An 11,753-nucleotide genomic window follows, 5' to 3' on the forward strand; every position below is an offset into this window, starting at 1 on the left:
TGTGTATTTATTTTAAGGGGAATAGCCTAATGAGCAGAGAAATCTACAACATCGACTTTACTTTAAGTAAAGTTATAATTTAAAAATAATATTGATAGTTTTATTAACCAAGCTTATTTTGAACAGTTTGGAGATCTTCCAAGGAATAATTTATAATTTTGACGTTCTTTGATCCTTAAATCTCTGAACCTCCAAGAAGTGCCCTAAACTTCCTTGAGAACGCATGAATTTCTATGTGGTTCTCTAAACTTGACAGAGATTCCCTAAAAGCTGAGGTTCCTAGTTTTTTTTTTTTTTTTTTCTAAAATTCACTGAAAATTTTTGAAGTATGCCGAAAATTTCTGAGGTTCCTCGGAATTCGTTATCCTCGAACTTTTTTTTTAAATTTAGGATTTCCAAAGCATCTCTGAAGTATTCATAAACTTATCTGATGCCTTCAAAGCTAAAGTTCTCTAGCACTTCTCAGAATTGTCCTGAACAATTCTGACGTATACTGAACTGCTCAGAGGTTTCCTTTGAGGTATCCCTCTTAACTCTTGAAGGTTATTCAGCTAGTATGTCATGATAAAGACATTTTTGATTCCCTGTTCATCTCGGTCGGCAGTCAAGCAAAATTAGAGTACGTTTCAACAAAACAAATTCTTCTTTTGTTTTTGTTTTTCCTCGTGTTTTGATAATTTGTGGATAGCGAATACTACATTCAGATATTAGAAAGCAGAAATCTAATAATTTTATCCAATTATACGAGACTTGTAGTATCTGCTGCAGACTATGTTTTTAAGTACATGCTACATGAGTTTACTACATATTCATAAAACCCGATTGTGTGGCATTGCAATTCTTTTATCGCCTATGATGATTTAAGATGCACTACGCTCTAGTTGGAAGCTTATTCTATTATTGTCTGAAATTACAATGTTTTCTTGAAAAAATCATCACATAGTCTTCTTCTTCATCACAATAACTATTGGAACTTTACGCCTGCTATCAATTTGGTGTTTTTTTAACACTGCCATAATTGTTTGAATGAACGAACGTTTTTAAACCTGTACCATTTTTTGCATTCGTGATTGTACCTGTCTCATAGCAGTCTTTTGCGAAAACGGGAAGGTTGCCTGTCTTCATGATATGTTGTCTTCGATCGAACCCTTCACCTCCGACGCTTTTTTACTAACGGGAAGGATGCAACGTAGCTGACATTTTTTTAGTAAAAAAAATTCAGGTCAATAAAAAAAATTGGAACATGCAGAAAACGGAAATTAACAAACCTGGTTGATCTGCACAATACTATTTTTGAAAATTCTAAAGATAAGAAAAAATGTTAGTGTCAGAAACTAAAACATCAGAAATCTAGTTTCGTACAACCTGCAATTTTAGATTTGTGCCTAGATCAGTAATGAAAGATTATTCTCATTATACCATTCAGCCAACAGCACGAACCAACTTTGGTGAAAAATGAAAACCAATCAACCAAAACAAAAAAGGGAAACAAAAGCGTTTTAGGTAGGTATGATTTATCTGATATCATTTGATGGAAATCAAAGAAAGCTTTTCTGAAGAAGAAAATGGGAAAGAAAAAAACCATGCCAACAAAAATTCTTATTCTCAATAAGATAACATTATACGAACATCATCAATCGATCCTCGGCGAACCAGTCCGGAAGTGCAACCAGTCCCGGCAGTGAGCCTCGTTTAGTGGCATACGGGGCGCACATATTACCCCTCGGCAGCATGGGAGGTATCGAATCGGAAAACACTTCATCGTCATCGTTGGTGGGTGGGAAATATTCAGGTGGGGGGATAATTTCGGTACTATCGTTATAGGCTACTTTCTTCTTGATTGATGACTTGGACGAGGACCGTCGTGACAAGCAGCTTTCCCGGAGCGACAACTGGGTACGGATGGTCACGTCGTCACTATTGGCCGACTCTTTTCGGCTCGGAGGTTGGCAGTTTTCGTTGGGTTCAGGTTCACTTTCAACATTGTTGTTGAGAATGTTGTTATCCGATACCGAATCACTTGCGCTAGTAGGTTCTTCAGACTCTTTAACAACTTCTTTATCGGGTGCAATTTTAGGCACATGATTGTCATCACTACACATTTCACTGTTATTAAGATCCTTATCACTTTCACCTTTCACTTCATCGGATTGAGAATTTTCCGAGCTTCTATTTTCTTTCGGCAAGTAGCTTTGGATATCAATTGTTTCTTCAATTGTTACCTGACTGTTGCTCGTGTCACTTTGTAAACGGGGGATTCGATCTAGAGTGGGTGGTTCAGTTTCGGGTTCGACCTCTTCATCCATGTTCGGTTGAATTTCCGGGGATTCTTTCTCGGCACCGAGCACAATTTCAATTTCCGATATCTGTTCAAGGTTCTCCGAATTGATATTGTCCGTATCCGACGATTGCGATTCATCTATGGAAAAAAGGATTTCTCTGACGACTTTTGTTTTGATGTTGGTCCGCTATCATCACAATGCTTTTCACATGCTCGAATGTTGTTGAAAACGAAAGGAGGTTATCATGAAACGGTTTGGATTGAATCGAATTTACAGAGATAGATCGATCAAATCAATTTATGAAACCCCCTCTACCTATTGGCGATGCCTTTTGTCAAAATGAGTTTTATGTATACGCTTGTTTCAGTTTTTTTAGACTAATGGTTATTTTTGTTGCGTTTTTAAAGTCACAAGTACAACAGGCTTCAGGAAATTATTAATATTTAGAAAGGCAAGAAATAAAACAAAATGAGCTGGTATAGGTATACTAAAAACTGCTTTAGAACTCGCTGTAAAATTACAGAGCTCAGCATAAATCAAGAGCACCGTCTGCAGGAAAGACCGAAGCATTTAATCCATTGAGAGTACTTTTCACTAACAAAGTAATTAATCTACAGCCGATCCAATTAAAAATTTTAATTGGAATTAGGACGCACAATAAAACCGTGTCGTTTTATTGTATTTGCAATATTCAAAGAAACTAAAACAAACCAAGACCATTCAACACAAATCAATGACACAGAAAAAGCCACAGTGATATTACAGGCGATTGGAATGAAGCATCTTTCCTCGAACTTCAATTGAATTTACGGTTGAGCAGGTTGTGTAATACAATTTTCTGCGAAAAGATTTCACGCAGAGCGCACACAGAAAAATATGCTGAGTGAGGGATGAGTGGGTGGAGATTTCCTTCGACTGTAAGTATAACATTCCCCAGTTGGATACGGCAGGTATGTCACCATGAAGATATTCCAATGTGATGAGATACCTACATCCTACTTCATTTGACAAACGAGAGTTGACACAGTTCTTATTACAACGCGTGAAGACGTGACTATGTCGGTTGGGCTCGGAACGCTGTCAAAGCTCATGGATAATACGACCATTTTCGGTTTAGACGGCAGTCATGATAAACGAATGAAAATAAGGGGTTCTTGGAAAATGCTGTTTCGGATTACTCAAGAAAATCAACCTACGTAGTTTCTGCAGAATGTGACCTTCTGGGTCCAATTTATATTCTGTTGCCTACATTTAAAAAGTTTTCGTGGAAGAAAACAAAAATTAACAAGCTGTATGGTAGAAGAAGAAGCATAATTAAAGCTAGTATGAAGACTTTAATTTCAAATATTTCACGAACATTGTTGCGAGACAAACTTTACAAAAACAACTTTATGTTCGTTAATGCCATTAGAATAACTGAGAGTTATTTATTTGGAAATCCAATAAACAAAAAATAGAAAGTATATCCATAGAAATCAAAGAACGATGCCAGAATATGATATTTCCCGAATTTACAACTACAGTGCGTGTCAGAACAATATAGCAGGCTGAAATCTTATTTCCATGCTAACAATTGTATCTATGTTGTTTGTTAACGGCTTTTATGACATTTTCAGGAATTTTGAACTAGCTAGGACCATCTAGCAAATTTACAATTTTTGCATTAGTATACTTGCGTGGCAAGTATATTCATCCTCTATGCCCAAGGATGTCGATACATTTTTCAACCCGAACAATTAGTAGACCGGACCGGGAATCGAACCCAGCCGCCATCAGCACAGTTTGCGCCTTTACCGACTGAGCTAAAGGGTGATACGGTCAAAATTTGGTCAATATCAACTTGACGTATTTCTTTCAATTTTGCATTTAAAAAACCTGAACACCCCTCATTTTGAAGGTGTGTGTGTGTAGAATGTTGCTCCTATTTTGATTTTGGAATTCACTCTTCAGTTGTCAAAATGCCGTCCAAGTAAGAAGAGCAGCGTATCAAAATTTTGCTCGCGCATCGCGAAAATCCGAGCTACTCGCACGCAAAGTTGGCAAAATCGCTAAAAGTTGCCAAATCAACCGTTACAAATGTAATTAAAGTGTTTGGGGAACGTTTGTCGACAGCCAGGAAGTCTGGATCGGAGGGAAAATGAAAACCGGAAGCCGCTGAGACGACAAAGAGAGTTGCCGGTAGTTTCAAGCGAAACCCTAACCTCTCTCTCCGAGATGCCGCAAATAAGCTGGGTGTATCGTCTACAACCGTGCATCGAGCCAAAAAACGAGCCGGACTATCGACTTACAAGAAGGTAGTGACTCCAAATCGGGATGATAAACAAAATACGACGGCCAAAGCGCGATCCCGGAGGCTGTACACGACGATGCTGACGAAGTTTGACTGCGTGGTAATGGACGACGAAACCTACGTCAAAGCCGACTACAAGCAGCTTCCGGGACAGGAGTTTTATACGGCAAAAGGAAGAGGAAAGGTAGCAGATGTTTTCAAGCACATGAAACTGTCAAAGTTCGCAAAGAAATATCTGGTTTGGCAAGCCATCTGTACCTGTGGCTTGAAAAGCAGCATTTTCATAGCTTCCGGGACTATCAACCAAGAAATTTACGTGAAAGAGTGTTTGAATAAACGTCTGCTGCCTTTCCTGAAGAAACACGGTTGTTCCGTACTGTTTTGGCCGGATTTGGCATCTTGCCATTACGGTAAAAAGGCCATGGAGTGGTACGCCGCCAACAACGTGCAGGTGGTTCCCAAGGACAAGAACCCTCCCAACACGCCAGAGCTCCGCCCAATTGAGAAATACTGGGCTATTGTCAATCGGAACCTAAAGAAGACCAAAAAAAGTGCTAAGGGCGAGCAGCAGTTCAAGGCAAACTGGCTTTCTGCGGCGAAGAAGGTGGACAAGGTGGCTGTACAAAATCTGATGGCAGGGGTCAAGCGTAAGGCCCGGCAATTCGGATTTGGAAAAGCGGAAGCCTAACTGAATATTTTTCCTGAATTTTATACTAATTGAACTTGAAAAAGAAATTTAATTTGATTTTTTAAACAAACGATTTCACCGATTTACACGCGTTTTCCCTTGACCAAATTTTGACCGTATCACCCTTTAAGAAGACCGTGGATCCAACAATTTTTACTATTAATTGAACGACGGAGCTGCAACTTAAAAAGGGGCTTGTTTCGTTAACTACAGATTCTTGCTTGGGAATATAAATATTCTAAGATAGCTAGACAATCTATATGTGAGGTAATCATCAAACGCACACTGAGCACAGGTGATGTTTTTTTTTCTAGTGTTCATGGCGTTGTTAAAGAAGGGATACCATACAGATAATTTTGTTTTGTGTTTCACAGAATTCATTGTATTTTAAAGCAATAAATGTTTTCAATTCGATGCGTAGACTTGCAACAACATTAGCAGAATTGCATTTAACGCGTTAAAACTGTCTTTTGAACAGTTATACAGTGATTTTTTATAATGAATTGACAAATTATGTTTTTTGATATGGATAGCTGTCATAACGACTTTTTATTAATGATTGTAGCACTGCAAAAACTATTTTGTTCGCCACGATGGTGATGATGGGTTTTTGATATTTGAGTTAATTTGAAAAAAAAAGTAGTCTACAAAGGATTGAGCCTCGCGCGCGTATTACGGATATAGAGGACTGATTTTAACATTTGAAAAAAAAAGCAAAACATGGTCTGATTTTAACAATTTAAAAGTATCGTAGTGTGGCGCGCTTTGTCAATTTCCTTGCGTTTGACGTTTACACATTACCACCATCTGTTCAGTGTAGAGCCCACCACAGTGTACTCAACAGATGGCGGTAATGTTTTAGCGACGATGTTTTACAGTGAGAAATATTCAATATGTTAGGTCTGTTTGTCTGTGCTTGAAGCTTATTTGGAAGATACCTATAGTTATAAGTAAGTTTTCTGGCATATGTCGGGGGTTCATGAGCATTCTTGACATTGCTGAAAATTATGATAGCATCAGATTGCGGGGTTGCTAGTGTATTTGAATGCTTTGTTTATTGTTCATTAACTCTTGATCGCTTGCAATACTTATGAATATTTTAGTTAGACAAAAAGGCGAACTAAGAGGTGGACGCCTAAGTTTGTTTACATTTATATCGCTATGAAGCAACTCTAAACTCTAGAGGGAATTTATATCTGTAACTGTAACCCGTTCGATTTTGTTTGCAAACCTGGTTAAAATGTCATATATTTAATTAGCTTTAGGATAAATCATCCAGCTCAAGCTTTTGAAGGTGTAAGGGGCGGGACCATCGTTATCATCATTTATCATCAAACAGTACACGCCCTTTTTTAAGGTCGGAAAATTAATCCGAGCTTCCTATACGTTTCAGAGCAAATTAATTCGACGCAACGGCTGTTAGAATGCTCTTGAAGCTGATAATCTGGCGCCAAATGCTATTTTTTTCTAATTTGGCAATTCTTCAATACACAACATGTAAATATTTACATGATTGGCAAATCTCAGGTAATCATGACATTTTGATCTTTGAAAACAACGCGCATGAGAAAAAGAGACCTACTGCATCAGGATCTGTCATGATTACCTGAAATTTTTCAAAAATCGTAAATATTTACGCTGTGTGCAGTGAAGAATATTACAGTTTTTTTTTTGGGATTCCATGTTGTTCAATTCCCACTGGCAAATATATGTAGTTGGCGTTTCAAAAAGCTCGTATCGTCTGGTTTAGTTATTTTCATACATTTCTTGAAGTAGTCTGCATATAATAAGCTAGGTACTTCAAACAGATTATTTAAGTCGTAGCAACCGTGGGGATGCAGATAAATCCTCAGATAGGTGGTCACTTATGTTAACATTGAGCAATTAGATTAGAGTGGAACCAATACAGGAGAACTCCTTCTAAACCAAATCTTGACAATTTAGCAACAGTGATTCCGTGATTGGTGTTGTAAAGGCAGACGATAAGTCCTTACAAATAGCGTCAGTCTGCAAACTTGTGGCCATTCTGTCAATCAAGGTTGCTGCCATTCATTTGCTATAAATAACTGTTTTTCAGATTTATGAAATTATTGTACTTGTGATGATTCTCTGTACAAGTTACAAGTTATAAGTTACAAGAAGAGATTGTTGGATGCGGCTTGGAAAATCTATTCCGGGTGCAGCAGTTCACCAGAAAAAAACAGCAACTTTTCGAAGAAAAGAGCTGATAGATTTTCAATTCAGTTGATCCTTTCGTATCATTGATACTATAATGATAATTTTTATTTATGAGAAGCAAGAAGAAGTTCTAGAGTTTGTGAATAACATAGGGGAAATGCAGGTAATGTCGGCCTAAGTGTACCTAATTTGGGCCCATACATAAATTCAGGAATCGACTAAATTTCCAATAGCAACCAAAAATATCCATTAGTAACGTCCTAATAACGCGTTCATCTAGATAAAATTGATAAATAGCAGATTTTTAGCGATGGGCCCAATCTTAGATCCATAGGCCAACATTAGAGACATTTTCCCTATAAAATTTGTCAATTTTGCTTTCAGAAGGTTACAACTAGCGATTTTATGATTGCTGATTGCGTGGCATACACACACTTTATCTTATCTTATTGGATCATTTAAATAAGAATTATCATTAATATATCTTATAGGGGAAATGGATGTAATGTCGGCCTAAGTGCCCCTAATTTGGGCCCATACATAAATTCAGAAATTTACTAAATTTTAAATAGCGACCAAAAATATCCATTAATACCTTTCGAATGACGCGTTCATCTAGATAAAATTGATAAATAGCAGATTTTTAGCGATGGGCCCAATCTTAGATCCATAGGTCAACATTAGACCCATTTCCCCTAACTTTAAAAATCCGAAAAATAGCATTTTAGCTGTAATGAACATTTGTAAGCTTGCTTGCCTCTGACAGCGCATGTAATTCCAGAATTATGTCAGGTTTCGTTTTATAAGAGAAGAAAACGAATATGTTAAAGTTACCATTTCATTCATATTTCTGACTCACTTAGAGAAGCCCAGTTAAAGAAAAAAAAATAGACCGACGTCGGCAATCATAGCTCCGCGACGTATCGCCAACAAACAACTGTTGCAAATAGCGCAAATCAAAATTCAAACTAAATACGTCATTTTTGTAAATAGCAGTTCTCATCATCACTAACAACGTTTCCCATTACACCCTATAGGTAAAAGCGACTGAAACCCTTAGTTTTGATTTTTGTCCGGCATCCCTATACATTAGACTGATGCAAAATTGAAATTTTCGCTCCACAGTGTTCAAACGGTTTCAAATCGGGTCCTGATTAGCCTCCGAAAGTTTAAACTCATTTGATAAGAAACTGACTTGGCACAAATTATTTGAATTACTCTGGGAAAACGACACTTTGTGTGCCTTTTTACATATTGGGAATTTTTTTATCGGAAAATCGTTTTTAGCCAAACGTCAAATTAAATAGTTGTTAACTGTTTAAGAGATTGATAATCTTATGGCAAGATTAAGCAACTGTATTATGGGCAACACTGTATTCTGCAGTGTGGACATAGTTGCCATGGTTTTGTCCTCTATTCTACGCGCCATAAACACCAATGTTGCCTGCTGAACAGATGATTGAGCATAATCATAAGACATCAGTTACTTGAATCATTAATCACTTTTGTTCCTTACATTTGATCGAAAACTGGTATTCAACAAAGTTGTAGCTGTGAAAATTTTCAAGAAGCTCAGCTATCATGTTTCTAAAGTAGAGTGAACTGGTGAATTTTGAGATACATATGACTCGAAATTATGATTTCTCCATAGTAATTCCCATATAAACTTCAAATGGTTTGTGCCAAGTCAGTTTCTCACTAAATGAGTTCAAATTTTGGGCCCAATTTGGAACCGTTTGAGCACTGTGGAGCGAAAATTTCAAATTTTGCATCAGTCTACTATACATTCAACGCACTGTGCAACGTGACGATTTCTGAAAAATAGGTATGTCGGCAAAACGAGTCTCGGTGGCGCACATCTCTACTTAACCCCAGCAGCATACACACTTAATTTGTACTCCATTTTTGCTGGGATTTTCATATACAACAAACACATTTTACTGATCCTATATCAACAAAAGTTTCGCTAATGTTTAATGAAATCTGAGTAAAATTAGTCGCCGAGCACTGCGTGGCTCAGAGGTATGCGGTATGAAAACCCTAAATTAGCGAAATATAACGAAATTTTGGCCTCAAGTCTTTAAGAAGAAAAAAAAAAACTATCACAATTTGAATTTTTTGCAGTTTATTGTAAATACGCTGTTTTTTTTTAATTTTTATTTAGTCCGTCCCCCAAAACGTGTAGTTCTGTAAGACCCTATGAACTAAATTGTTTGCCTAATTTACTTCAGAATTGTCCGTCATAATACATTTAGTTCTGACCAATTTTCGTCGAAACGAAACGAAACGAAATTTCCAATTTCCGGAAATATCAGTCAGATACAGCAACTAGGGTAGAGCGCTACTTCGTCGTAATAGCCCATTTCCGTTCTATCGATCAGAAATTATCAATAATATCAATGATTTTACCGTGCACAATAATAGGTTTGTTCCGATGCGTTAGTTCATTAGGTACAACATAAATCCTATTAGAGCGCATTGTTTGAATATTTACGATCATTGTTCTCAGAACAAAAGAAGCGCTCCTAGCGAACCCCCTTTTTCTACGTTTATCCGTAGGACGAAGAAAATCTAATGGCATTTCAATGCGTTAGGACGGAATTGAAACTCGTAAAACGAATTTAGAATCAAGAAGCCTTATTAGATTTTAAACAATATCTCAACAATTTGTGACTCTTTATCATATCCAAAAGGAAAGGTGAATAAATTTAGAAGTCATCTTTGACCGAAATATTTCATTTTTTGTTCAAACCCGTTCAAAAAAGAGATGTAAAGCACGGATTGTGCTTAGTAGGACGGAGATTATATCAAAACCCTATTGCATTTAACTGAGAGGTCTGGTAATTTTCCGCATTTTTAATTTCCATGATGTTCAGATTTTCATAACCAAAACATAAAAGTTTCATTAAATTCCGAGATATTGTTGAACTGGTAAAAACAAAACTAAGTTTGTACAGTATCCAAAGTTTATGTTCCGGAAAGCAAAAATCTATGGGAACAATATTTACGGCAAATCTACCCCGAAAGTGAAAGTTAAAACATGAAAGCAATCATAACAGCGTAAAAGGTGTGAACGCTAAACCCATACTCAGGTAATTATTGTTCAGAATAATAAAGCCCTTCTAAGAATCGAGAGGAACAGCCGGAAAGATCCTATCTTACTTACACAACACAAGTTCACTTTGTGTTGATTCGAGCGCCTTTCAAGCTTAATATATCGTTATTATTTCTCGTTTGAAGAATCAGAGAACCAATTTTATTTTTGTATTTGCTCATTTGTTAAATTTTGGGTAGATAACGCAAATAGCTAGCAGATTGGGCAGGGAAAACCGCGCACTGAAGCACACCGCACTTATTTTCCTTTTGCATTTGAGCATTATGAGTAAGCATTGTGTAGAGAGTAGCGTAGCAGCAGCAAAGTGAACAGCAATCTCGCTCGTTACTGAGCTTGAAAGCTTGCCTTACCATTTCCATTTGGGGGTGATTTTTCCTCCCTTTCTGGTTCATTTTTCGTTGGACTCACGGTGGAATCCTTCGGTTGGTCTGTTATTGCGTCATTCTCTTCATTTTTCAACTCACTTGAGTTACTTTCGTTGGCAGTGATTTCACCCGCTTCTTCCACATCGGCTACGGTAGTGGGTATATCCTGCGGTCCGGGATCCTTAGCACTTTCGAGGCATACAGGTTCGTGTGTGATTGGACAGTCTGCGGTGGTGGATTCTTCCCCAGAGTGTTGTTGATGTTCACTTGACGTTGAGCTTTTATTTGGAGAAGTCTTTGGACTACTGTGGGATTGGTCTTGATTTTCCTCCCCCACCGGGACGACAATCGTTACCGAAGAAGACTCGGCCCCATTCGGAGTTGGTGTTTCTCCATCACATGGTTGCGTTTCAGCTTCTTCTGCTGCTTCCACAGGTTTCTCCTCGGTTTCAATTATTTCCACTTTGATTTCCTCTTCGCTCGATAAGTTATCGTCATGGCAGGGATCTTTGTCGTCCTCCCCACTGGATGCATTGTCTTCATCGCCTTTCTTCTTATACTTTGGTGATTTGGGATTTACGCATCGGCAACAGGAAAACATATTTAACTTTTCTTTCTTTTTTCCAACAGATTTCCAACAACAAACTTAATTTGCGGTAAATGTCAACAGTATACACGTTAAGCGGTGCATTCAATTAACAAATTCGTTCTGTGTTTGATTCGATGCTATTCCTTTATCATAAGTTTCAATTTTGTGTTTATCACATCATGTATGTATAAATCACCAACGCACTACTATCGGAAGGAGAATAAAATAAATGCATGTATTTAACGA

The 11,753-nt window shown here is 37.5% G+C and overlaps 1 protein-coding gene across 1 annotated transcript in view; it reads right to left on the reverse strand.

Annotated features, from left to right (window-relative positions):
• The window catches only part of capt (adenylyl cyclase-associated protein 1), a 38,589-nt gene extending 27,055 nt beyond the window's left edge, over nt 1–11,534 (reverse strand). Inside the window, exons 1-2 of the mRNA XM_065217682.1 lie at nt 10,904–11,534; nt 1,630–2,419 (exon numbers count right to left, since the gene is read on the reverse strand). Of these exons, the coding sequence (XP_065073754.1) occupies nt 1,630–2,419; nt 10,904–11,519 (1,406 nt within the window). The 5' untranslated portion in view covers nt 11,520–11,534. The remainder of the gene's footprint in view (nt 1–1,629; nt 2,420–10,903) is intronic.
• Between the last annotated feature and the right edge of the window lie 219 nt (nt 11,535–11,753).

Source organism: Ochlerotatus camptorhynchus, unplaced genomic scaffold, assembly GCF_037179485.1.
Source record: "Ochlerotatus camptorhynchus isolate MF236.1 unplaced genomic scaffold, CSIRO-AGI_Acam_v1.1 ptg000078l, whole genome shotgun sequence".
Lineage (NCBI taxonomy): Eukaryota > Metazoa > Arthropoda > Insecta > Diptera > Culicidae > Ochlerotatus > Ochlerotatus camptorhynchus.